A 26384-nucleotide genomic window follows, 5' to 3' on the forward strand; every position below is an offset into this window, starting at 1 on the left:
ATGTGACGATGCTTGACTCTCTCTCTCTGAAGACTGACCGATGACGCTGGTCTGATCTCTGCTCTCTGAAATGTCTGTATCCGGTCTCAAGTGCTCTCTCTGAACTGTCTGTCTCCGATCCTCTCTCTGAACTGATCCCCAGTTACGCATGTAGCTACGCATGTGAAGGAAATGGATCAGGATTCAGAATCTGAGATGAAGGAATGGCCAATCAGGTGCCTGTAAATGAGGTGAAGGAACCAATGATAGAGGTCGTATTCTGGCCAATGACCTGGGAGGAAGACAAGAAGGCAATGCAGGTGTTTTCCCTAAGGACTGGCAGGAATGTAGGGAAGGTGTGGTATTCCCTTGAGAGAGAGAGAGAGAGAGAGAGAGAGAGAGAGAGAGAGAGAGAGAGGAGAAAAGTTAAAAATAGATCAGACTGGCCACGTTAGGACAGTGCACGTGGAATAGTAGACAATAAAATATATGAGTGATGAATATATACAGTAATAATTGTTATGACTGATGCAACTGACACAGATATTCATCTTATTGATCTTTGAGATCTTATTGATCTCAAAAATGTATGGAAAGTCTTATTTACGAATTTAAGAACACATATTAATTTATTTACCGGCCTTATCGTTCCTTTCGGCTATTCTAGATAACTTTGCATGATCGTTATGTGAATGATATTACCTTCTATTTTAACTTGATTTTATTCACTTTTTGTCCCATGACAGTACAAGCTGTACATGTAAAATTAAAATATATTGTCCTATTTTATAGCTATATAAAATTGTCAACTATAAAATTGTCAAATTATAAAATTGTTAACTATAAAACTTACAAAAACGAAGTATATGTGCCAGCGTGTGCTTGTGATTTGATTGTGTGGTGTGTAAAATTATTTAGAGCGTTTATTTGACAACTGCAGCTGATGATATGAACGAGTCTCATGATGGAGTCCCGCGTTGAGTTTTGCTGGAGTGTGAAAGCTTGGCACAAATTAACTGAGCTATAGTATATCCAGACTATTAATTGGTAGTTCAGGTGTTGGCTGTAGGACCTGCTGGCGCTGTTACCGCCACAACCCAGGAGTGACTGGTCATGGCCAGCTGGGCGCGGCCGCGGCCTGTGGAGACAATGCAGCACGGCCTAGGAGTTGCCAAGTGGAGCGAAAGATTTATTACAGCTTCCTTGTTCCATCATCAGATCGAAAGCCATTCAAAAAAAAACATGCAGTCATAAGAACATAAGAACATAAGAAATAAGAGAAGCTGCAAGAAGCCATCAGGCCTGCATGTTGCAGTCCCTGTATGAAATATACCTACCAATTTCCATCTATCATCCCCATCCATAAATCTATCTAATCTTCTCGTATATAACGCCTATTTTTTTTTTTTCCAAATAATTAAGGCAAAGTAAAGTGGCTGAAGAGATGCTGGCTTGGGGTTTGTTGTTGGAATGACGAGACGTTAAGACAACGGCCGAGTCCCTGTGTGATGCCAAACTTGCTGTGTCGCCGGTCTAACTAACAAAAACGGGCAGCATGTTGGGAGAAATTTGCCCTGTGACGCCGCCTTAATAAATTTTTCCTGGTGTTCTTGGTTTGCGGGTCGACGTCGCTGCTCCTCACTAAGCTTTTCGTAGTGGGTCTGTGGCAAGGATATAGTTGTCTGGTGATTTTAGTCTACACCGTAACTTAGGAATCTCCTATCTTTTAGCACTAGTTTTCTTTATTGTGGTATGCTTTTCTAGATGGGTTTGTGGCAAGGATACGAGATATACTCCTTTGTCTATGTGTGTAAGTAATCTTTATAACAGGTTTCAACTACTACTGACTTGGGATAAAGTCAGTCAGGCACTAGCTCAAGACATGAATCTTTTTTCATAAAGCAACCTGGTCATCTACTGACATTAGTTGAGATTCTGCTGCAGAAAGCAGTCTTGTTGATAGGTTTCGTTTATCCTCTTCTTTTTCTAGTCTCTTCACACTGACGGATCCTTGTTGACACGCTGAAGTCGGGTGTATCTGGAGCTTGGCGGGCAAGCCAGACTCCCCACTGAAATAAGCCCAAGCGATCTAAGTTGGGAAAAGCACAAGCTGTGGGCCAGACCAAAAGGCCCACGTCACATTATCTAAGTGACAATCTCTACACACATACGCACACATACAATGTAACCTGGGTATAGCTTGTCTTTATTACTAATTTTTTGGTTATATTATGTTTGTCGAGATGTAATGTTTTTTTTTCTTTTTTTTTTAGTTGCCTTGTGGCTTAAGAAAATTAATTCGGTTTAATCCTTCATATAATCTTATTTTTTTGTAGGTACTTTGTTTGCTGAAAATGTAATATCGTATAGCTTTGTGTGTGTGTGTGTGTGTGTGTGTGTGTTTGAGGTACACTTATATTGTTTATCTTCATTTCCAACTAAATTCTGATATAACAAGTCATAATATATACCATTATTATATTCTTCTTCAGTATTTTTGTTTACTGAAATGTCTTGATGACACTATGGCCACAGATTGCCCGAAATTCCCATTTGTTGACAATATTTTAAAATTACACGATTTTCGCCCAACAGATCATTAGTCATCCAAGAACATAATTATACCACTACTACCATTTGTACTTTAATTTCTTCTCGCGCTGTAGACTCCTGTAGGTATAGACTAAGAAAAGGAAATAATGAAAACTCCGTTGTTAACAACATCTACATACCAATTTCATATTCAAATTTTGGTCATTGTAGCACATGGAAGCTGAAACTCTAGCTTCCTCCGTGTAGCGCAAATACTATACATACTCTCTGCGACATCAGAACTGCTAGCCAGTGTCTCGCAGCTTTTGACACGGATCCTCTGCAGCTGAGCAAGTGAGGCTTTCTCTGGTATCAACCATGTTCTCTGTATGGCGGACGTCCGCACAGATGAGGTCCAGGATATTGTTTGATGGAAGTGAAGAGAGGACACAAAGCTCTTACCTGTTGTTGGTATGCAGTGAGATATACACAGACAAAGAGAAAGGAGGGGCAGACAAACGGAGGGACTGACAAACAGACAGGCGACAACGTTTCCTTCTTTCTCTAGCTATTTCGTTTAATCTGTTCTTCCGCCCAGAGCAGCGTTAAGGGTAATGATGCTGTTTCCTCTTCCTCGCAGTCCTCATTTGGCACCGCGACCAGCCGTGATGAGCGCCGGATGTGTCTATGATGAGCTTCCTGCCGCACTGATACACAGCGTCTGGAGACCTTGTTGTGGAAAACGTTCTTTCCACAAGGGACTGGACCATCCTTGAGTAATGTAAGGGACTGAGCCTCATCACTCCCTGACTTTCCCATCAGCAGCGAGCCGAGCTTATCACTACTGGATACTCGGGTGGAGCTGAAATAATATTTAGTAGTGCTGTGTGAACTGTGGAAAGCGCCATGCTCTTTGATTGGAAACTGTCATCCTCTTCCATATGCTGAAAAAGCAAAATAAATTGTCTAAAATAAACAAACAAGAAACAACAAACAGAACAAAATACACTTCCAGTGAGCAAAAATACACATCAATATGTCACCGTTAGAGCAGCGTTCCTCTGATGACGTAACAATATCTTTCCTCCAATCCTCTAATGGCAATGGTCACGCGTCCTTGGTGTGTGTGTGTGTGTGTGTGTGTGTGTGTGTGTGTGTGTGTGTGTGTGTGTGTGTGTGTGTGTGTGTGTGTGTGTGTTTATGACGTCATCACAGGAGCACCGTTCCATTTATGACGTAAAAGATATCTTTCTGCCAATCATCTAATGGCGTTTTGTACTTTATCTCGCCCCTGGGTCCTGGCCTATGTGTGTGTGTGTGTGTGTGTGTGTGTGTGTGTGTGTGTGTGTGTGTGTGTGTGTGTGTGTGTGTGTGTGTGTTTGTGTGTGTGTGTGTGTGTGTTTGTGTGTGTGTGTGTGTGTTGTGTGTGTGTGTGTGTGTGTGTGACGTCTTCACTGGAGCACCCTTCCAGTAAATAAATCATGTCTCATGTATTTATTTAATGATATCGACCGGTACATTTCCTTCCAAGCTACTGTGTCGAAGTATTGGAGTTGACTTTACCAATCTTTTTCGTCCAGAGCCGGTGTTGGTGATGTCATTAGTTGAGGACTGCTCCATTCATTACGTCACGGAGCGAAGTTACAGAGATCTTATTTAAAGTTTCGTGGCTTGAGGACTTCTAATATAGGGGTCTTTTGTCCTTATCATTACCTTTAGAAATAATGGGATAATTTGAATGAAAGAAACATATTTTTCATGTCCAGATGCTTCCTGTTTGTTAGTGTTGTCTTCATTTAGTGAGTGAAACCAGTGTAGTCAGTAGTGTGGATAATTGCATGAAGCTGAGTAATCCATTTCTGTGAATTGGCAAATTATTCAGTAAGACCAATAAGAAGAAATTCTTGTCCTAATCCTAAATACAGTAATAATGGCAGATTTTCTTCCTCAGAGGAGGTTACGGGCGTGTAAAAATGTCAGAAGGCCTCGTCAGTGCATGGATACATTATGCGTATGCGCAAAACCTTGGGTAACTTAGTTCAAACAACACTGTGCACGCGGCAATGAGCAGGGAAATCCCGCTCTCAGACAGTCATTTGATTTCAAATATATTTTATTTTAGGCTTGGTATTTCAGAACTGATATGAAGCTAGAAAATACACGTTTGTGAGTAGGCAAGTTACGTACTCTAAATACAAAACTACAGTCAATTCGAAATTGTCGATCATACCATGCACCAATCATTTTTAGGAGGGAGTGTACTTAAGTTTTTTTTTTTTTCTCTCTAGGATTGAAACTTATGAATTAATATGAAGTAAGAAAATACATCGTTATGAATGAGGGAGCCATTTAGTGAGAATAATTCTCGCGGTGGCCTCAAATAGTATCGCTTTCCTAAATTAGTGTTACACTGGGATTCACGGCACATGTGCGACTACACCAGTGTTGTGTGCATGTAGATCTGGTATATATATATATATATATATATATATATATATATATATATATATATATATATATATATATATATATATATATATATATATATATATATATATATATATATATATATAAAATCCTCTTCCTCCTTCTCTTCCCATTTCCTCTTTCATCTACTACTACTACTACTACTACTACCTCTCCTTTCCTCACCCTCTTCCTCCTCCCTCACTAAAAACAGAAGGATTGTACGTGATGGGAAAATTCAGTGAGGTACCTGAGCGGTCCCTTGTAGCCATGGTGGGGGGAATCAGACCCTGCTTACCCAGTCTATCTGCCGTGGCAACCTGTCCTATTTAAACTTCTATTCTCTTTATCATCAAACAGCCCAGAAGGGATCAAAATGTCTGTTGCTACTTGTTTTACTTTCTTTATTTCTCTTTTTACTGAATGCGAAATATATGATTAAGCTTTATGGAAACGTATGCCATTGAAAACGGAAAAAAAAGCCATCACCGTCCTGCGTGAATCACTAGAATCTAGTGGCCCTCCCAGAATCTAGATGTACAATTTATGATACTATTCACTTTTGACTTAAAATATTCTCTCCTGGCCTCAGTCCCGCACATGCTGCACAAAGGAGTGAAAGCGGCAGGAAATGGAATTTCCTCCACGTAATGTGTTAAAAAAAAAAAAAAAAAAGTTCGCTAAGGTTCATAATGTTACTGGCGAGGAGACGTGGAGTCCCAGAGTAGCGGAACCCACACCTCGGCCACACAACCATCACAGCTTGCTCAGTGACCAAGATTAGCCCTAGAAAATCCTACACGGAGCTCCTCATCTTTTCCTCAAGTTGATGAAAAGTTGGGCGGGGAAAAGAAAAAATCGTAATTTAAACTGATATATGCCTACTTATTTATATAATGGTGTTTACAAAAATGTGTGTGTATATATATATATATATATATATATATATATATATATATATATATATATATATATATATATATATATATATATATATATATATATATATATATATATATATATATATATATATATATATATAGAAAGAGAGAGAGAGAGAGAGAGAGAGAGAGAGAGAGAGAGAGAGAGAGAGAGAGAGAGAGAGAGAGAGAGAGAGAGAGAGAGAAAGTTTTGTCCGCCACTAACCCCTGCCTTGGTGGTGTTCCCCAGGCAACCTATTGGTGGTGCTGGTGATGGTGCTGCACAGGAGGATGAGGAGCCACACCAACTTCTTCCTCACTAACCTGGCGGTGGCTGACCTGTGCGTGGCTGTCTTCTGCATTTACCAGAACTTCGCCATGTACGTCATTCAGGAGTAAGTACAACACCCTCTTCATCCAGTCTTACGTGATTTAAGATAGATCCAGTATGTATACGATATGTAAACGATAGACTACAAGTAATTTCATGTATGTGAGTATGAGGTAGAGAGACAAACACGGGCAGATAATGCCATTAATCGTAAATGTAATATCCTATTTGGCCCATTCTTAGAAACACTGAGTTGATCTAAAGACGGGATAAGCCATTAGCCATGAGAAGCCATGCAAACACGACCAGGTTATGTCAGTAATCGTAAATGTAATACCTTCCTTGGGCCATCCATAGAAACACAGAGAGAATTATCTGAACCCATATTAAATCTTGAGCCATGGGAGGCCTTTGTCAGAATTGGGATCGAATGCTGACGGAGGGAACATAATAGTGCATTAGAAGTTGTGACTGTAACAATTATAAAGATTTGTGGCCTTTGTACTCACGATTGCTAAACAAAAAAAAAAAAAAAATACGATAACAGGTTGAATCGGGATGAAACATTCGCTCTTTCTGGGGATGATGTCTATCCAGTTAAAGATTACTGTCCCATTGAAATACATCTCTCACACCACGTCAACGTCTCCCATGTGAAGGATATATTCAATACAAGGCGTATATTTACTGTATATACATTAATACATAGATTTGCAAGCACTCCGTCATATTATTGCCTCTAAAGATGAAGAGAGAAAGAAGGAGCATTCATATGTACAATTACACTCGCTAGTATTCCATCGCATCATCGTAGCTCAGGACATTTAAGAGAGAAAGAACAAGCCTCACCGCCCTCACACTCTACACTGCTCAGTTGAAATCAGTCATATTTGAACATATTTTCCCTGCAGACTTCGCGTATTAGACATTTTCCTCCACTGTAATACAAGTCAATGCCTAGTCTCATGCAAGTAAGCCAGAGAGAGAGAGAGAGAGAGAGAGAGAGAGAGAGAGAGAGAGAGAGAGAGAGAGAGAGAGAGAGAGAGAGAGAGAGAGAGAGGGGAGGAAGTGAGTGGTTTATGAATCCTATCTAGGCTCCAAATAATTACTAGGCTATCGCATCTGGATCCATAATTCTGAAACGCTCCTGTACTGCACTTCCACTTCATTCAAAAGGCTTTAGTTGAAGTTCCACGGGTTTTCAATAGTGTTTTTTTTTATGGTTCTAGTGGCAGACTATCAAGATTTCTATATTATTAATAAGAGGAACACTCCGGAGAATCTGGTTAATAATTTCCGTGGCCGTAGAAAATAGTCGTCGTGAGAGAGCAAAGCGTTTCTAATTACGGATCCTGGTGCCATGGGGCGCGGATCAGTCTAGCAGCGGTTCTCAACTTGGGGCCATGGCGAGAATTTAGGGGAGGCCATGACGGGCTGTTATAAATTACAAATATGGAGAGGTTAATAACTTAACTTTTTCCCAACCAAAGTCAAGTTTGCTTGTGTCCGCTAGTCTTTTGTAGTCTAGTGTTGTAAATTAAGCATATCACAGAAATCCATCAAATACAAGATAATAATGACTGTCAACTTTGTATTAAAGCAAGGGTGTTCTCATCAACATTCAATTGTTATTTTAATTTATCTATTTAATTTATTTACATATTTTTATCATCATTATTCAATTTTATTTATTTATTTATTTATTTATTTCATTTACTTATTCATTTTTTATCATTATTATTTTATTTTATTTATTTTGTTTATTTATTTATTTATTTATTTATCTACTTATTTACTTGTTTTATTTTATTTTATTTATTTATTATTATTATTTTATTTACTTATTTATTTATTCTATTTATTTATTTTATTTATTTATTTATTTTATTTTATTTATTTGGTTTATTTATTTATTTTTTTTATTTATTTATTTATTTATTTTTTTTTTTTTTTTTTTGTCGGAGTGGGATTTAGGAGAAAAATGAAGGGGAGCCACACAAATGTTGAGAATTCATGAAGGGGGAACGGAGAGAAAAAGACTGAGAACCACTGTTCTAACCTAACCTTTGCTCTCATGAATGATGTGTTTTGTCCAGGCAAAATTAAGTGTGTATGAGACGTTGTGGCGGCCTACGCAGGCCGCCAGCAGGCCGCCGGAGAGGCCGCCTCACGAACTTGTAAGCTGACAGGATGGCTCCGTCCGGCCAGCGTCCGGTCAGGCCTGTTTGAGGGTGTATGGGCACACGAGGCGGCCTTGAGGCCATATCTCTCAGTACAGCACACGGCAGCTTACCGTGAATATGTCTGCCGCACACAAAACTTCCAGCTTTTGAGGTTTGATAGAGAAAGGAATTTTTTTTTTTTTTTATGGAAAAAAAAAAAAAAAAAAAAATATATATATATATATATATATATATATATATATATATATATATATATATATATATATATATATATATATATATATATATATATATATATATATATATATATATATATTGTCATAGAAAACGGAAATTATGGCGACACATCAGAATATTTAGCTGCAGATTTGTAAGGATAATAAACTTGAAATATCATTACATTTAAATTAGGCAGTATGTGGCAGAATGTCAGCCCTCCATGCTCAGAAGCAGTTCACGTCTTCATCAAATATGGAAAGAAGTTACATTTTTTTCATTATTATAGAAAGAAGTTACTCTTTCTCCTCTTCTTGATGTTCTGTAATAACTTGTAGGTCACTGCAACAGCTGCAGTCGCAAGTAGGTCTAACTCTTCCGTATCCATGGAAGACACTCCGCGGTGTCCCGCTAGAAATGAGCATTGCCTTGAGGCAGGACTGAATGGTATGTGAGTGACACAGGCTAGCCTGTGAGGCCGGCTGTTCAGGCGGCCGGAGAGTCCGCTTGAGCGTGTATGGGGCCTTTTATGCACCACTGGGAGCAAAAAAAAACGATGATTAAGGTCACGGGTCACGCTGCGATTATGAGAAAATAAAATGCATTTCCTTTCAGATTGCTTAGACAGACTCTATTAAAAACATCCATCAAATGTTTTCTTTTGTTCTCTTTTTTATACTTTGCTTTTGTTCTTCCGTTTCTCTGGATTTCATGTCTATAATAATTCTTAGTGTCTTCTGCCTTTACGTACGAGATTTTGTGATAAGGTTACGTTATTTGATTTAATAAAGTGCGTTGCTCTATTAGTTACGTTTTCCATACTCTACATATCAGTTCTTTATTTCCAAAAAATTACAGAGAAATAGTAGTCTCTGAAAGAGAAACTATACCATTTCCTTTACTTCCAAAGATATCATAATAACCAGTAAAGTATTAGCCTTTAAATATTACCTTATTCTTAACCCTAGTTCTTCTGCTATACATCCAAGAATTATGGAGAAATTTTAGTTAGTGGGAGATGAATTACATGAATTATGCCACTTCCGTTACTTCTAATGTCTATAATAATTCTTAGAAGTATTAGCCTAGAAATATGTACCTTTATCATCGACCCTAATGTGATGCGCTGCATAATCCTTTAATAGATCATCGTGTTTGACATTCTATGCACTAACGCAGCCGAGACTTTATATTTCCAGTTATTAGAGTGGTAAAGATTGAAATTTAGGTTTTACTATACCAGCTCTGATCACTTATTGATAAACGTATACCTGATTTTCTTTCGCTGTATATCTTAATAACCACATCGATTCTACGTATGTATGATTAGTATAATTATGTATTGTAGTGGTAAAAAAGATTATTTCCTTTTTGTCATTAGTTGTACACATAACTTTGAGTGATTAGCGATCTCTCTCTCTCTCTCTCTCTCTCTCTCTCTCTCTCTCTCTCTCTCTCTCTCTCTCTCTCTCTCTCTCTCTCTCTCTCTCTCTCTCTCTCTGCATCTGTCTCGAAGAGTGGTTCTACTTTATCATGTTCTCTTACGGATGTGAGCTAAGGTAGAGCATTAGATGAAATGTAATGGAACATAACTGGAAACATTAGTGGAATGTTAGTAATAGTAATACTAGTCTTAGCAGTAGAGGAAGAGAAGGAGAACGAGCAAGACGAGAAAAAATCTAATTAGGTAGTATATATATATATATATATATATATATATATATATATATATATATATATATATATATATATATATATATATATATATATATATATATATATATATATATATATATATATTCCTTGGTCGTTAAAAAGAAATTGAGTTTTTTCTTTCTTTTCTCTTTTTGAAAATGGCATCGGTCGGTCTATTGTAAATACTAACAATAAATATAACAATAATTAATTAATTGGAATATATATATATATATATATATATATATATATATATATATATATATATATATATATATATATATATATATATATATATATATATATATATATATATATATATATATATATATATATATATATATATATATATATTATCAAGTATTATTATTTAGGAGCTATTATTATTATTATTATTATTGTTATTATTATGAGGATGATGATGATGTTATGAAAATATATTGTAAAAAAATCAAATCAAAGGGAGGAGTTAAATAATAAAAGTGTGTGATGATGACCGAAAATACTTGGGAGTTTGATTTTATTTATTTATTTTAGCAAAGAAAAGAACGTAAAAAGAATAAAAATAAATGAAAAAACAAAGTAAGAAGATTTGGCAAAAAGAAAAAAAACATGGTGTTATTTTTATTATTAATATTTATTTGGGATAGGAAAAATTAATAAATATAAGATAAATAAAAAAAATCTAAAAAAGAAAAAAAATGATAGTAATTTTCAGTTTAGGTAGAATGAAACTTAACATAGAAAAATATAAAATAGATTTTTTATATTAAAAAATTTGAAAGATTTTTTATTTAGGAGGGACACCGGCTTAGGCCAACAAAACTAAAAAAAAAAAAAAAATGCCCAGCGAGGTGCCAGTCCCCGAATAGAGTTGAAAACGGTAGTCAGAAATTACAGGATAAATGTCTTGAAACCTTCCTTTTGAAAGAGTTCAAGTTATAGGAAGAAAAATACAGAAGCAGGCAAGGAGTTCCAGAATTTACCAGAGAAAGGGATGGGTGATTGAGAATACTGGTTAATTCTTGCATTAGGGAGGTGGACATAATAGGGTGAGAAAAAGAAGAAAGTCTTGTGCAGCGAGGCCGTGGGAGGAGTGGAGGCATGCAGTTATCTAGATCAGAAGAACAGTTAGCATGAAAATAACGGTAGAAGATAGCAAGAGATGCAACAGTGCGGCGATGAGAAAGAGGCTGAAGACTGTCAGTTAGAGGAGATGAATTGATAAGATGAAAAGGTTTTGATTCTACTCTCTCCAAGAGTGGTATGAATGGAACCTATTCATACATGTGAACCATATTCCATACATGGATTGATAAGGCCCCTGTGCAGAGTTAGCAGCTGGAAGGGTGAGAAAAAACTGGCGAAGACGTCTCAGAACGCCTAACTTCATAGAAACTATTTAAGCTAGAGAGATGTGAAATTTCCAATTTAGATTATAAGTAAAGGATAGATCGAGGATGTTCAGTGTAAAAGAGGGGGGCAGTTGAGTGTCACTGAAGAAGGGATAGTTGTCTGGAAGATTGTGTCGAGTTGATAGATGGCGAATTGAGTTTTTCAGGCATTGAACAATACTAAGTTTGCTCTGCCCCAATCAGAAATTTTAGAGAGATCAGAAATCAGGCTTTCTGTGGCTTCCCTGCGTGAAATGTTTACTTCCTGATGGGTTGTACGCCTATGAAAAGACGTGGAAAAATAGCATGGTGGTATCATCGGCGTAGGAGTGGGTAGGAAAAGAAGTTTGGTTTAGATCATTGATGAATAATAGGAAGAGAGTGGGTGACAGGACAGAACCCTGAGGAACACCACTGTTAATAAATTTAGGAGAAAAACAGTGACCGTCTACCACAGCAGCAATAGAACTTTCAGAAAGAAAACTTGAGATGAAGTTAAAGAGAGAAGGATAGAAGACGTAGGAGGGTAGTTTGGAAAACAAGGCTTTGTGCAAGACTCTATCAAAATCTTTTGATATGCCTAAGGCAAAAGCTAGTTTCATCAATATCTCTAAAAGAGGATGACCAAGACTCAGGTAAGGAAAGCCAGAAGATCACCAGTGGAGCGGCCTTGACGGAACCCATACTGTCGATCAGACAGAAGGTTCTGAAGTTATAGATGTTTAAGAATCTTCCTGTTGAGGATAGATTAAAAAACTTTAGATAGGCAGGAAATTAAAGCAATAGGGCGGTAGATTGAGGGATTAGAACGGTCACCCTTTTTTAGGAACAGGCTGAATGTAGGTAAACTTCCAGCAAGAAGGAAAGGTAGATGTTGACAGACAAAGTTGAAAGAGTTTGACTAGACAAGGTACAAGCACGGAGGCACAGTTTCGGAGGACAATAGGAGGGACCCCATCAGGTCCATAAGCCTTCTGAGGGTTTAGGCCAGCGAGGGCATGGTAAAACATCATTGCGAAAAATTTTAATAGGTAGCATGAAGTAGTCAGAGGGTGGAGTAGAGGGAGGAACAATCCCTGAATCGTCCAAGGTAGAATTTTTAACAAAGGTTTGAGCGAAGAGCTCAGATTTAGAGATAGATAGCAGTGATGCCATCTGATTGAAATAAAGGAGTGAAAGAAGAAGAAGTAAAGTTATTGGAGATGTTTCTGGCTGGATGCCAGAAGTCACGAGGAGAGTTAGATCTCGAAAGATTGTGACACTTTCTATTAATGAAGGAGTTTTGGATAGTTGGAGAACAGACTTGGCATGGTTCTGGGCAGAAATATAAAGCGCATGAAATTCTGGTAATGGAAGGCTCAAGTACCTTTTGTGATCTACCTCGCTATCTATCACCCCCTGATACCGTGCTTTAGACCTCACTGGGAGTAATTATCGTTTTGGCAGGTGCTTACTGTCTCCTCCTGACAGATTAACCTGATTTCTACATTTAAATTACTCTAGTTAAAGTTACACTTTTTTAAAGTATATTTTTACGATTCCAATGACAGATAAAGCCCTTTTCACACTTACCAACTTTTCACTGTCCGCTCCCCCACAGCACAGCTCCTTGCATTCCACAGGGCGCGCCGTTGTGTGTACGAAGACACGGTCATGTGCCGTCCCTCCCGCCAGTTGCTTCCATCCTCTCAACACACAGGACCACTTACTATGTCTGTATTACTTATATTTAAAAAGAAAAAAAACGTTGGCTTGGGAAAAGTCATCATATTTTGTTTTTTTTTGTGTTTTCATTATTCAGTGACTCAAAATCTGGATTCATGTGGTTCCACATTTCCCTCCACGCAGCAATGGTTACCGATAGGCCTCTAGGTTTTTTTTGTCACAGAGAACAAGCCTGTCTTGTACCAGGCTAATCAGCGTTTCACCATTCAGATCAATATCTTCTATCATTACTTCACGACTAGTATTTAGCACACGCCATTAACTCCCACTACCATTCTCTTCAAAGATGTCGAGGTAAGATCCCCCCAAACGTTTGAAAGCATGAACATAATTCTTCTCATTCTTCTTTTTCACAAAGAAAATTTTATAATCTTGTCTCGGGTAACGGTAACTTTTCTGTGTGTGATCAGGTCGCTATATAAATATAATTTCAAAATTCTCAAGTTCACGTTTAGAATGACTAGAGTAAAATCCAACACTCAACAGGATGCATAATGTTGTTTTCTTGAGATGAAGCAATACAACACAGGTACACACGAGGAAACACACAGACAAACAAGCATCTTTCCATATTTGTGATGTTGTTGGAACGAAGGAGTCTTGTTAGTCGCTGTTCTATATATTCTTCATAAAGAAGGAGGCTTCGAAGATTACTTCACCTCATCAGAATACCACACCGTCGATCAGTCTCACCAGAAAAGCAGACACTGCTCGGGATTCGAACACTGGAATTTATACTTATAGTCAGTTCGTTGTGCTATCCGTTACACCACAATACGCTTAAAAATACATTAGAAATATGTGTTGTGGATTGCACGCAGGACCATTTCATTGGAGGGTGTCTGTGCTACCCTTTATATTGTATTATGACAATTCATACAGAGCGGGACTCATTATTTATTGGCTTTTATCAGCTGAAGTTTTTGATGTTATAACTTGCCTTGGAAATATTGGAATTTATTATCTATGAATATATCCAGCACCCGCAGCGAAAAGTGAAAAAATATCGATATGTTTCGGTGCGATTTACGTGTGATTTGATTCACATTAAATTGTTACCTGTCCTTACGGCCCATTTGTTTCATCACACGACACCTGCCCCACCTTTAAAACAGTAGATATCTAGGGATGCACTGACTTTTAAAAATTAGATATATTAATGAATAATTAATCCGTGTAATTCAATATGAATTGTTCGCTTGCAGTTGGGCTTACGTAGGGTGTGTGTGTTTGTGTGTGTGTGTGTGTGTGTGTGTGTGTCCAGATCTCTCCCGACACCGTCCCCTAAAAAAGAAAAAAAAATCCCATTTTTAAGGTATTTCTATTGATGGCTTATTCTTAAAACGAACATGAAAAGTACGAATGGGAAACCTTTTTTTTTTTTCTTTATCCCTGGACGTGTGGCTGGGCTGAGCATGGGCACTGTCAGCCAGCCACCCATTCCGCCCACCCATGTTATTGTAAGGTCCCCCCCCGCCTCCCACCGCTCTCCCGCAGCTGCCCTGACGTATACATAATTATAATTAGGCTGAACGGTGGCACTCGCGTGGGCGGGGAGCTGACGGATTTATCAGTGGGTGTGTACGCGTCCGAAACACGTGTGATGGAGAGAGAAACTCACCCACTCCTGACTGAGCAATGAAAACTGAGCCAGCTTAATTACGTTAGACACACGAGACGTTTGAAAACATTAACAATTATCTCATTCACAGCGACGGGTTGGGCTGGGCTGGGCTAGTTGTTCCTCCCTCCCTCCCGTACTCACTCACTCACTCAGTCTGCCAATGCAAGTAACAGTTTGACCTCGGCTTTTACTTAAATTAATTCCGGCGCAATATCACATCCAGTTCTCTCTCTCTCTCTCTCTCTCTCTCTCTCTCTCTCTCTCTCTCTCTCTCTCTCTCTCTCTCTCTCTCTCTCTCTCTCTCTCTCTCTCTCTCTCTCCGGAGCTTCTGACATATCGCTTAATTTAATGTTATGATGATCAAGTTGTATTCTGTTCAGTGGAAATTATTTGAGGTTAGCACACGTGAGGTGGTGCCGTGTTGCCACTGCCGAGTGCTGGGAGAAGTGGGCGTTTGTCTGTTTGTCCGTGGGTCTTGTTATTATGCCACCTCTTTGAAGTCCTGCTAAATAATATCGCAGTTTACCTTGCTTTGGTTTCAGCAGCATGTCGTATACGTAATTATGAACCGTTTACTCGTTTTCGTTCTCGATTTGATGTGGTCACTAATTTGTGTCTGTAGAGGAGATGAAGTTTTTTTTTTTACTTCCTCTTCATCTTTGCTGCTTATACGTTTTTAGTATGATATTCTATACGTAAATATAAACTGCTTACACATTTAGGCACACGACGTGTACACTAACTTTCGTGCGCAAAGGAATTGAATTCTGTCCCTTTGCTGACCTAGGACTTCTTCAAACATCTCCGCAGCAACGTAAAGTATGTCATGATAGACTACGGTGTAAAAGGTCTTCAACTTGAGGTTTAACCCGTATGCTTAAACACTGTCTTCTCTCATAAAGAATATTTTTAAGAGGCTACAGATGGTTAATCGGGATTTTATGGGTGTTTTCTCGTAAATGTGATGTAGAATCCTATTAATTTCCACTAGAATCGTGAAAACACTCTTGAAGTGCACAATATTGTCCACCAGAGTCTGCTAAAGGTTTCCAAGTTATTTAAGAATACATATTCTGATTCAGCGGCACCATTGCAGCACAACACAAGTGGGAAATGAAAGTATACATACACTCGTTCTTTCCCGTGTACCAGTGTAGCGTAGTGCTGAATGGCGAGGAAAGCTGTAGCCATCAAAACTTATAAGCGGAAAAACAGGTCTAGTCCTAAATAAAGTGGCAGAAGCCCATAATAGTTTACACGTCGCTTCCACCTGTCCTCTTCTCCCAGTTTCTCACCAGTGGTAGGTTTTGTACGTGGTATATGATTTATGAGGGGAAAAAATGTACTTGAAACCTGTAAAATCCCATTGTTTAAACTTTACCATTCCGGATACAGAGTACTAAGTTTCCTAATTTCCCGAATTATTTATTATATGCCAAATGTTACTTATTAGCTTGATTTCATTAGTGCTGCCTACCTCCATGCAACATCAGCGTTCCCACTGTCAAGACAAGCTCTTCAATGCCACTGACATGCTCAGATACGCTGCCAATCATTCCAGTGGTGAAATAAACACTCGTGAATAACCACCACAGAGAGAACTTCCATTTACTGCAGTTCCTTTTATTTTAAATTTTAAAGAGTGATGGTATGATAACAGTGGTGGTGTTGGTGGGAGTAATGGTCGCAATATAAGCAAAGATCTTGTAACTTTTGTTTGATCTCTGCTATCAGTTAGTTGTCACCTTACGAACAGGTAACCTTTCTTATTGTATCCCTCCTCGCCTCAGCTACGCAGCCTGTTCTTATTCCGCTGTCCTGCCACGCAATCGTCTCACTAGCTGTATTCTTTCTGTTAAATCTTATTGAAATCTTGAGTTTTCACATTTTCCACCTACTATATACTACTTCTACCACCACCATTACCACCACCACTACTACCACCACTACCACCACTTTGGCCCAAGATGTGTCCACTCTCCTTGGAATTTCACGCCATTAATCTCGCTGCTGGAAGTATTGGCCACATCGACCCCAAGCATCATTAGCGGGTGACACTGAAATCCATTCTCTGGCCGCCGAGAAAGTCGCACTTGCTGGAGTAAGAGTGAAATTTCTGCTTTCTTCAAAATTCTGTTGTTTGATACATAGAATGATTTTTGATTAGTCACTGTCTACACATGAAAGTATATTGAATTAGCCATACAACACCGAGAGACGATGTTACTTTTATATTTTACGTGCTACAGTTGCTACAGTGGCTTATTATTTTTTTTTTACCCTCTCCCCCCCCCTCTCTCTCTCTCTCTCTCTCTCTCTCTCTCTCTCTCTCTCTCTCTCTCTCTCTCTCTCTCTCTCTCTCTCTCTCGTTCCCTTTTCTTTTACATTCCCATTCTCTTTTCTCACTAGTGTCCCGTTTTCTTTCACCGCAGACTCCCTAAAAATAACAGTGATGGTTGTAGTGGTATTGGTGATGGTGATAGTACGGTGCTGCCTCTGTATTAACATTAAGTTAATAAAGAAAGAATCAAAAGTAATATGGGTAGGCTTTAATATGGGATAAAGTACTTTAAGATTGAACATCAGGTTTATTACCAGCATTATATGTGAAGGAATCTACTCACTGTTCCCTTTTGCACTTATTTATTATGGTCAGCAGTTATGGAAAGATGGCCAGACTGACAGACAGACAGGCAGGACGGCCAGACAGATACACCGATAGATAAACAGACAGGGCTCGAAGCAGTAATTTTCTGCCTCGTGTCCCTCACAGACCAACTTTGTTTCCAGATAATTGAAGCACCCACCTCGCTAAGCCTCTCCGGCTTTCCCACATCTCACGCCACAGTGCACGCCCTCCTCCTCCTCCTCCTCCACCATCAGCCTACAATAATAATAATAATAATAATAATAATAATAATAATAATAATAATGATAATAATAATATTACTAATAATAATAATAATAACCAGGCAATAAGTGCGTTAAGCTGCGGAGCAACTTAAAGGGCTTTCCCCAGCGGCTGGGGAATTCTAATTTTTAGACGCGTCGCAGATCGGCTCATACGGAACCCGCCGTTCCTATTGTTGTTGTTCTTGGCAAGCTAAAGTTTTTGCATTCTGTAATATTGCATCATACTTACACGAATAAAAGCCCACAAAAAGAATTGTATAATGAAAATATGTAACTTTCTTCAGAAAAGCAAAGGTGTTTCATATAATGGAAGCTGTTCTAATACACTTCTCTTCAACAAATCTTTATTACAAGTTTGAATGGAATTAATTCATGAAAGCTGAGGTACTGTGAGACGAATTTTGCCTAACAGTCTTTCACTCCCAGCCTACCCATAAATACATATATATCTATCTGTCTATCTATCTATATCTATCTATCTATCTATCTATCTATCTATCTATCTATCTATCTATCTATCTATCTATATATATATATATATATATATATATATATATATATATATATATATATATATATATATATATATATATATATATATATATAATTCTGGAACGTTCCTGCTGTGTCGCTGCTGCCCCGTCCCTTCTACTCAGGACCCTCCCATACCACCAACCATCACGCTAAGGGTGCGTTCCACGGGAAGTTTCTCCCTACCAGCGCAACACCCCCTCCCCTTCCCTCTTCATTTTGGACAGTTGATCAGCTGGAGCTAATAAAAATGGCTGTCCACAGCGCTCTTAGCAGAAGAGCTCGCTGACGACCCTGTACTAGACGATGTGGACATTATTCATAGAAGAAATGAGGTTTTAAACAGGAGAGAGAAGAGGGGCCACAGAGTCCTGTGAAAGTCAAGGATTATGTTTGTTTATCAGGATTAACCCCCTTCGCACGGTGAGGCGTACTCTTGGGTCCATGAGCCTCCGTTAGCCATCAGTAACGTCATCACCCCCCAAAAAACTTTTTTCCATTAGCTTACGTAAGCTAACGTAACCCTCTTTGGAACGCGCCCCAAGTATCGCTCCGCCGTGATGGCTGCGACGAGTGACATGTTGCTATAAGTGACTGTGTTTTCAATATGCGGAGGTTTTATCTACATTCTGATCGCACTATCATATTCACGAGTTTTTCTACTTAATGCAATAATGTATTTCAGCATTTATTGATTAACTGCTGAAAATAGCAAGCATAAGTAAAACATGTTATAAACATTTTGATAACATCTTCACAGTTCAACTCATTTTCTTTTTTGTTTTGTCAAGTTTTTACAATACATCTTGATTCTACAGTCACTGCTGAGTCAGATGGTGTCAACTAAAATTGGTTGTCCCGCATGTGGAGTTATGAGCATTTTGCGCGCTGGAGCTCGACCTGTAGTGATGAGGGGATAGTTTCGTTCACATGCTGATAAGTCGAAATATGCAATACGGTAAAACGGTGGGTCTGATGAAGAAATGTTATAAAATAAGAAAGATTCGCCGTCAAAAGTTATCTACTGGGAGGTGTTTCCGAGACTGAAATCGCAATTTTTATATGCGATGGACACCCAAAAGGTGCTCGTTGTACCCTCCAGTGACCAGGCGGAGCGGTGGGTTGTAGAGACGTGCAGTAACAAAATTAGAAGCCCCTCGCTCCGCTCGGGGATTATTATTATCATTATTATTATTATTATTATTATTATTATTATTATTATTATTATTATTATCATTATTGTTATTATTATTATTATGATTATTATTATTATTATTATTATTATTATTATTATTATTATTATTATTATTATTATTATTATTATTATTATTACAGTAAAATCCCTCTTATCCGGCATCAACGGGACCGCCGACATGCCGGATACTTGAATATTGCCGGATACTTGAATAGAAGTGAAATTATGTCCACAATCACCACCCTACACTCACGCATCTTACCATAACAAAGATCAGCTGATCTTAATCAGCAGCTGATCTGATCAGCTGCTTAAGTGTAAGCACAACACGCTTCCTCTTTTCTACAACTTTAGGCATGATGAAGGTGTCAGGCGATAAACAGTGCACACGCGGGACTGAGTCACTGAGTAAACACAGTGCAGTGGGCCGCGGGTGGCGCGAAGCAGTGCGCTCTGGTGGCGAGGGGACAAAGTATGCCTCGCGCGGGAATTTTAATCGATTTTATGAGTACACATTGATTTTTTATTGATTTTAAGGCTCGGGGAAAAATGTGCCAGATACTTGAAGCTGCCGGACACTCGAATGCCGGATGAGAGGGATTTTACTGTATTATTATTATTGTTATTATTATTAATGAGCTTTATTTCCTGCAACGTTCATGGATAGTATTCAAATGAAAATCAAAAAATCAAAAAATCAAAAAATCAAAATTCAAATTCAAATGAAAATTCAAATGAAATCCCGAAGAAAGACTAAATATTAAAAAGGAAATATATTTAATTAATGTAAACGATATTAAAAATCAAATAAAATCCCATTAAAGGACTACATACGTATATTAAACTCGTACACAGTTTAAAGTGGACAAGCACTCTCAACAGCATGCAGCTTGTTTCCATTTGCTGAAGACCCTGTTGCTTTGCGTGTGGATAATTAACACACGCGAGGCTGTTGACTAGTAATACCTGCCGCTCTACAACTAGAGGCAGCCTGACACCATGTTTTGGATAGATCTTAGTAAAACCTGGAACACCCAAACGAATACAGTGCTGAGAGAGAGAGAGAGAGAGAGAGAGAGAGAGAGAGAGAGAGAGAGAGAGAGAGAGAGAGAGAGAGAGAGAGAGAGAGAGAGAGAGAGAGAGAGAGAGAATAGAAAATATAATGGACATAAGACATTGGAAACTGAGAAAATAGTAGTAGTAGTAGTAGTAGTAGTAGTAGTAGTAGTAGTAGTTGTAGTAGTAGTAGTAGTACCAGCAGCAATAGAAGTAGAAGTAGTAGTAGTAGTAGTAGTAGTAGTAGTAGTAGTAGTAGTAGTAGTAGTAGTAGTAGAGAGAGAGAGAGAGAGAGAGAGAGAGAGAGAGAGAGAGAGAGAGAGAGAGAGAGAGAGAGAGAGAGAGAGACCCTGTTTCTTTGCGTGTGGATAATTAACACACGCGAGGCTGTTGACTAGTAATAACTGCCGCTCTACAACTGAGAGGCAGACTGACACCATGTAGTAGTAGTAGTAGTAGTAGTAGTAGTAGCACCATAGTCAATCAGTTAATGAGTCAGTCAGTCAGTCGTACCATACCCAGCCATCTCACAGTCTCTCCTCTTCACCAACAGCTGGTATTTTGGCAAGTTCCTGTGCTTGATGTACCAGTTCGTGAACCAGCTGAGCTACACGGCCTCCGTCATCATCCTCGTGGTGGTAAGCGGCGAACGGTACCTGGCCATCGTAGAGCCCCTCAGGGCCAAGAGTCTCCTCACTCGCAGGAACATGATTGTAAGTCTAGAGATTTTCTGTCCCGCACCGTCCTTTGCATTTCCCGTCTTTCTGTCTCGCTTGTTAAATTAATTGGACGTGTTTTTATCTTTTTTATGATTACTTTTTTTTCTTTAAGTAAATAATATTCATATTTTTAGTCTTGCTTCTTTATTCTCAAACATTCCTCTTGATTTAATGTATATGATCTTACATTCTTTTTATCCTTTTCTGGAAATTACCCTTGATGTAAGACATCGAGTGTTAGATAAAAATACTATATTCTTATCCGTACTTTCTTATTTCTTTACCTTCAAACATTAATCTTCATTTAGATTAACAATCTTTTAAGTAAACAGTATACTCTTTCTTACATACACTTTTATCTCTGTACTCTCTCAAGTTATTTAATCTTGAAGTAAATTATTTCCTTATTCTTTCAATCTTATCTCCTTGTCCTTTAAAAATCATTCTTAAGTTCTCGAGTCTTAAGTAGCATTCTCCCGGGTGAGTAATCACACTAATCACACACACCTCAAGATTTACTGAATTCACCGCTGTGTTATTCCCTCGAGTGCAGTTACTCCTCCCTCGTGACCATCTCCAGATCTCAGGCACTCAGTTAAGTGAAACACCTCTCATTTCGTTTCCAACTGTTTCGACTATTTTTCCAGCAATGAGAGTGAAGCTAATCTGTCTTTTGACCGTCTGTTACTTTTATATTTGATTTTTTGAAGTAGAATCACACACACACGCACACACACACACACACACAGAGAGAGAGAGAGAGAGAGAGAGAGAGAGAGAGAGAGAGAGAGAGAGAGAGAGAGAGAGAGAGAATTGTAGTCAGTCTTTAGTCTTCACCGTGTGTGTGTGTGTGTGTGTGTGTGTGTGCTTGTTTCTCTGCCTGCTTGTCTGTTGGTGTTTGTACGTGGTAGGTATACCAGTAGACATAGAACGTAAGTCAAAACATCCACAGTTTAGCAATATAGGAGCAAATCAGTGGTCTGAGACCTGGAGTGGTCTGACAGGCACTTTTGACACTAGTGCGACCCATCGATTTCGCAAAGATGAAGACAAACTGCAGTCTCTCTCCGTTATTCTCAAACGTTAAGCTCCCATACCTGCTGCACGCTTACTTCCATCCACCTGCCAGTGATAATACTTGTAGGTCTTCTCATGCGTATTTCTTTGGTCTTTCCAGGTAACGATGGCTCTTGTGTGGGTCGTATCTGCTCTGTATTCCTGTCCTCGCCTTCTCTACTTCACGGTAGGTCTTTTCAGCGAATGTGTGTGTGTGTGTGTGTGTGTGTGTGTGTGTGTATGTGAGAGAGAGAGAGAGAGAGAGAGAGAGAGAGAGAGAGAGAGAGAGAGAGAGAGAGAGAGAGAGAGAGAGAGAGAGAGAGAGAGAGAGATGGGGAAGGGAAGGGGGGAAGAGGAAGTGGTTGTAATAGTGCAAATTATATGCTTTATATGAGAATTAATGGTTGTAATATGGTGTACAGGTACAGGAGTACCCGGTGGAGGGCGGCGGCACGGAGGCCATGTGTTTGCTGAGGCGGGACCAGTTCGACACCCGCATCTGGGACGTGGTGAGCCTGACGCTGCTGTACCTGCTGCCTCTCGCCCTGCTGTCCCTACTGTATGCTCGCATTGCTCAAACACTGTGGCGCTCCGGGCGTCAACTTGCCGCCGCCGCCTCTCCTTATCCCTCCTCCACGGCGGCGGCGGCGGCTGCTGATTACGCCACCTTCAAGACGCAGCACACCGCCTCCGTCAGCTCCAGCTCCAGCAGCGGCGGCGTGGAGGGGCCCGGCATAGAGGGGGACGGGACGCCGCGCAGCCACTGTAGAGACCAGAAGTCACACGTGGCCCGCGGCTCAGTCAAGTCCATCATGTCCACGTACGTCTCCATGGCGTCCATGAGAGACGAAGGGTCGAGGATCAACCACGCGTCCCCAGACATTATCCCTTTGTCTCCTCGCAACCAAGGCAGAGGCGACGGCACCACCATCATCAGGAGAGCCTCGCCCAGAGTGCCGTGCCGCTCCATGCACCTCCACCCGTCGCCCCTGGTGTTGCGGGCGCGGCGCAATGTGATCAACATGCTGGTGGTGGTCGTGGTGAGCTTCGCCGCCTGCTCGCTACCGTTCCACACCCGCAAGATGCTGCAGTACTACTGGGCCAGCTACAACCACAACTCCGATGCCTCCTATATCATCACCCCCGTCACCTTCCTCCTCATGTACGCCAACTCCGCCGTCAACCCGATCCTGTACACCTTCATGAGCCGCAAGTTTCGCACCTCGTCTCGTGACCTGCTCACCTGCCGCCTATGGCAGGCCCGGCGGCCGCGGCCTCCCCGGCCCACTGTGGTGGCGAGGCTCATAGGGCGGGACAAGGTGGTCACTCATCTGGTGTGAGTCGCCTCCCGTCGTCCTCACAGTGCAAAGTATTATATAGTTTACCGGTATTATTACGCTACTTCACACATGCGTACGTACGTATGTGGGCTGCACGTCTTGTTACAGATATTTCATCTGCACGGAAACGTAAAACATTGCGTTAGTTAGAATATTTCATAATGTCACGAAAGTTATGCGGCATTGAAAAACAGTGAATTGTTGTAATTGTAAACGACTATGGTGGGATTTCCTTAGTGTCAAAGAAAGTGCCAATGAAATGCTAGAAGTGCAAGTAAGTGGCTGTAGTACGTCTGTTTAGCAAAGGCCAACATTCAGGAGTGTCTAGTCTGCCACACACACACAGCGACGAAGTGATGGGAACACTCCCTTGTGTAGAAATTTCACGGAAACTGGAGAGGGATAAACTGGAAGATAATACACTGGTATGGACGCGAATTTGACTTGAAACTATAACTTAAAGCAGGAAAAAAAGAGCGAATACCACATTTTCCTCATATTCATGTACTGTCTCACCCTATGTAAGAGAATAATTGATCTGTGCCCTGGACCCGTATTAATAAAGACTCCTAGGAGCATTCCTTCCACTTTGCTCCTAGAAGTTGCTCCTAAAAGCAACTTTACTTTCAAAGTAAAAGTTAGTCCTAGGAGTAGAAATGCCGCTAAAGTAGCGGCTTTTCTAAATGTAGCAACTTTATCTTTAATCAAATCTAACAAGATGTCGCTCTTTTGGTAGTAGTTTATATTTGTGAATTAATCTTGAATATTTCTAAGTCATTCTAGGCTATTTCTGAGCATTATTAAGAGTGATATATCATTTCCGGACATGTCGATAATTTGGTGGATGTAAACAAAGGACCGCCCTCCCTGACGGGCCAACATGCCGCTTGACTTCTCATGATGGATACAGAGGACGGCTGCCGGTTCAAGAGTGGAAGAAAATAGTACAGTTATGAAACGTTACTCCTAATAAAACTCACACAGGAAAGAAAAACATATAACAGAGGATAAAAAATGATCTGGGAGTGATCTCCAAGCAAAAGAAGACTGTATGGGTAGACATTGTTGCCCATGTAAATTAAGCATGCATACATACATATCATATGCATAGAACATTCTCTCTCTCTCTCTCTCTCTCTCTCTCTCTCTCTCTCTCTCTCTCTCTCTCTCTCTCTCTCTCTCTCTCTCTCTCTCATATATATATATATATATATATATATATATATATATATATATATATATATATATATATATATATATATATATATATATATATATATATATATATATATATATATATATATATATATATATATATATATATATATATATATATATATATATATATATAAAACACACACAGATGTGTATGCATGTATGTACGTATATTCCGCCTTTGTTGACAAACTAAACTTCACTTCTATCTCTGTAAAAGCCCCTCTGAGGTTGACAAACCAAACTTCACTTCTATCTCAGTAAAAGCCCCTCTGAGGTACTTTTATCTTTCGCCCAATGTGAGAGCACTTTTAGGAGCAAATTCGCAACTTTGAGAGTCCTTTTAGGAGCTAGGAGCAATTTTGAAAGTAATCTTTACTCTGAGAGTAACTTTTAGCTTTCAAAGTGTTTATTAAAACGGGTTTTGTTATGAGTTGTACGGCTGACGAATAGTGATAGAAATGAGAACACACGTGGAGATCGCGAAGATAATTTTGATATTGCTGACTTTTAAATCTTATTCAATATCTAAGCGCAGTTTACGGGTACAGGATCACGAACATAGAGGTGCATGCAAGATATATTTGTACAATGACAACTTTCTGACGTTAAAACGTTTATTACAATACATAGTCTATTTGTTAATTGTCTGGAATGTATGTATGCATGTGCATGTGTGTGTATATCATAATTCATTCATCTATGTTTACATGCCAGGTATTCCAAAACTGAGTCTTTGTTCAATGGTTACACTTTCTTTATTACATATGAGATTTTGCACTAAACACTTCATCTAACAACACGGTCACTTCATCTAACTGTTCTAACACAATACAACACTCCGTCACTTCATTCAGTACAATACAACACTCAGTCACTCCACTTAACCTAACACAGCACTCCATTCAAATAAAAATAACGCTACGTCACTGCATGCATCACAACGTAAAACTCCATGCAACACAGCACCTCTCCTTTACTACATGCAATACAACATGACACTGTCACGCCATGTAACACAACAAAAAAAAAATCTTCGAAATATCCACATCCCAGAAAAATACTTCTTGCAAACTTTAGTTTTCGAGTGGCTGCGTTGAGAGTTTGCTGAATGGAGGCAGAATCTGCAACAAAGGGGCTCCTATATAAGTACCAAATTATTTTCTACGTTCATTCTTTCCATATATTTATATTTTAATCCAAGATCCAGTTAGCTTTTCCCCTAAAACTTGTATTTTTCGATATCACTTGTATCCAACATATTTTACAACACTCAGACAACGAGAGTAACTTT

At 39.2% G+C, this 26384-nt stretch overlaps 1 protein-coding gene across 1 annotated transcript; it reads left to right on the forward strand.

Moving 5' to 3' along the window:
• The first annotated feature begins 6147 nt into the window (after positions 1-6147).
• Positions 6148-23970, forward strand: LOC135111234 (trissin receptor-like). Its single transcript, XM_064024395.1, has 4 exons — positions 6148-6292; positions 21314-21473; positions 22657-22722; positions 22958-23970. The coding sequence occupies exons 1-4, from the start codon at positions 6171-6173 to the stop codon at positions 23873-23875; spliced, it is 1266 nt and encodes a 421-aa protein (XP_063880465.1). The 5' UTR covers positions 6148-6170; the 3' UTR covers positions 23876-23970.
• Positions 23971-26384: the final 2414 nt, after the last annotated feature.

Source organism: Scylla paramamosain, chromosome 2, assembly GCF_035594125.1.
Source record: "Scylla paramamosain isolate STU-SP2022 chromosome 2, ASM3559412v1, whole genome shotgun sequence".
NCBI classification, from domain to species: Eukaryota; Metazoa; Arthropoda; class Malacostraca; order Decapoda; family Portunidae; genus Scylla; species Scylla paramamosain.

Coding starts and splice junctions, on each gene's coding strand:
- LOC135111234 (XM_064024395.1), top strand. CDS start 6,171: ATGGTGCTGCACAGGAGGATGAGGAGCCACACCAACTTCTTCCTCACT. Junction 6,293..21,313: donor GCCATGTACGTCATTCAGGA/GTAAGTACAACA, acceptor CTTCACCAACAG/CTGGTATTTTGGCAAGTTCC. Junction 21,474..22,656: donor TCACTCGCAGGAACATGATT/GTAAGTCTAGAG, acceptor TGGTCTTTCCAG/GTAACGATGGCTCTTGTGTG.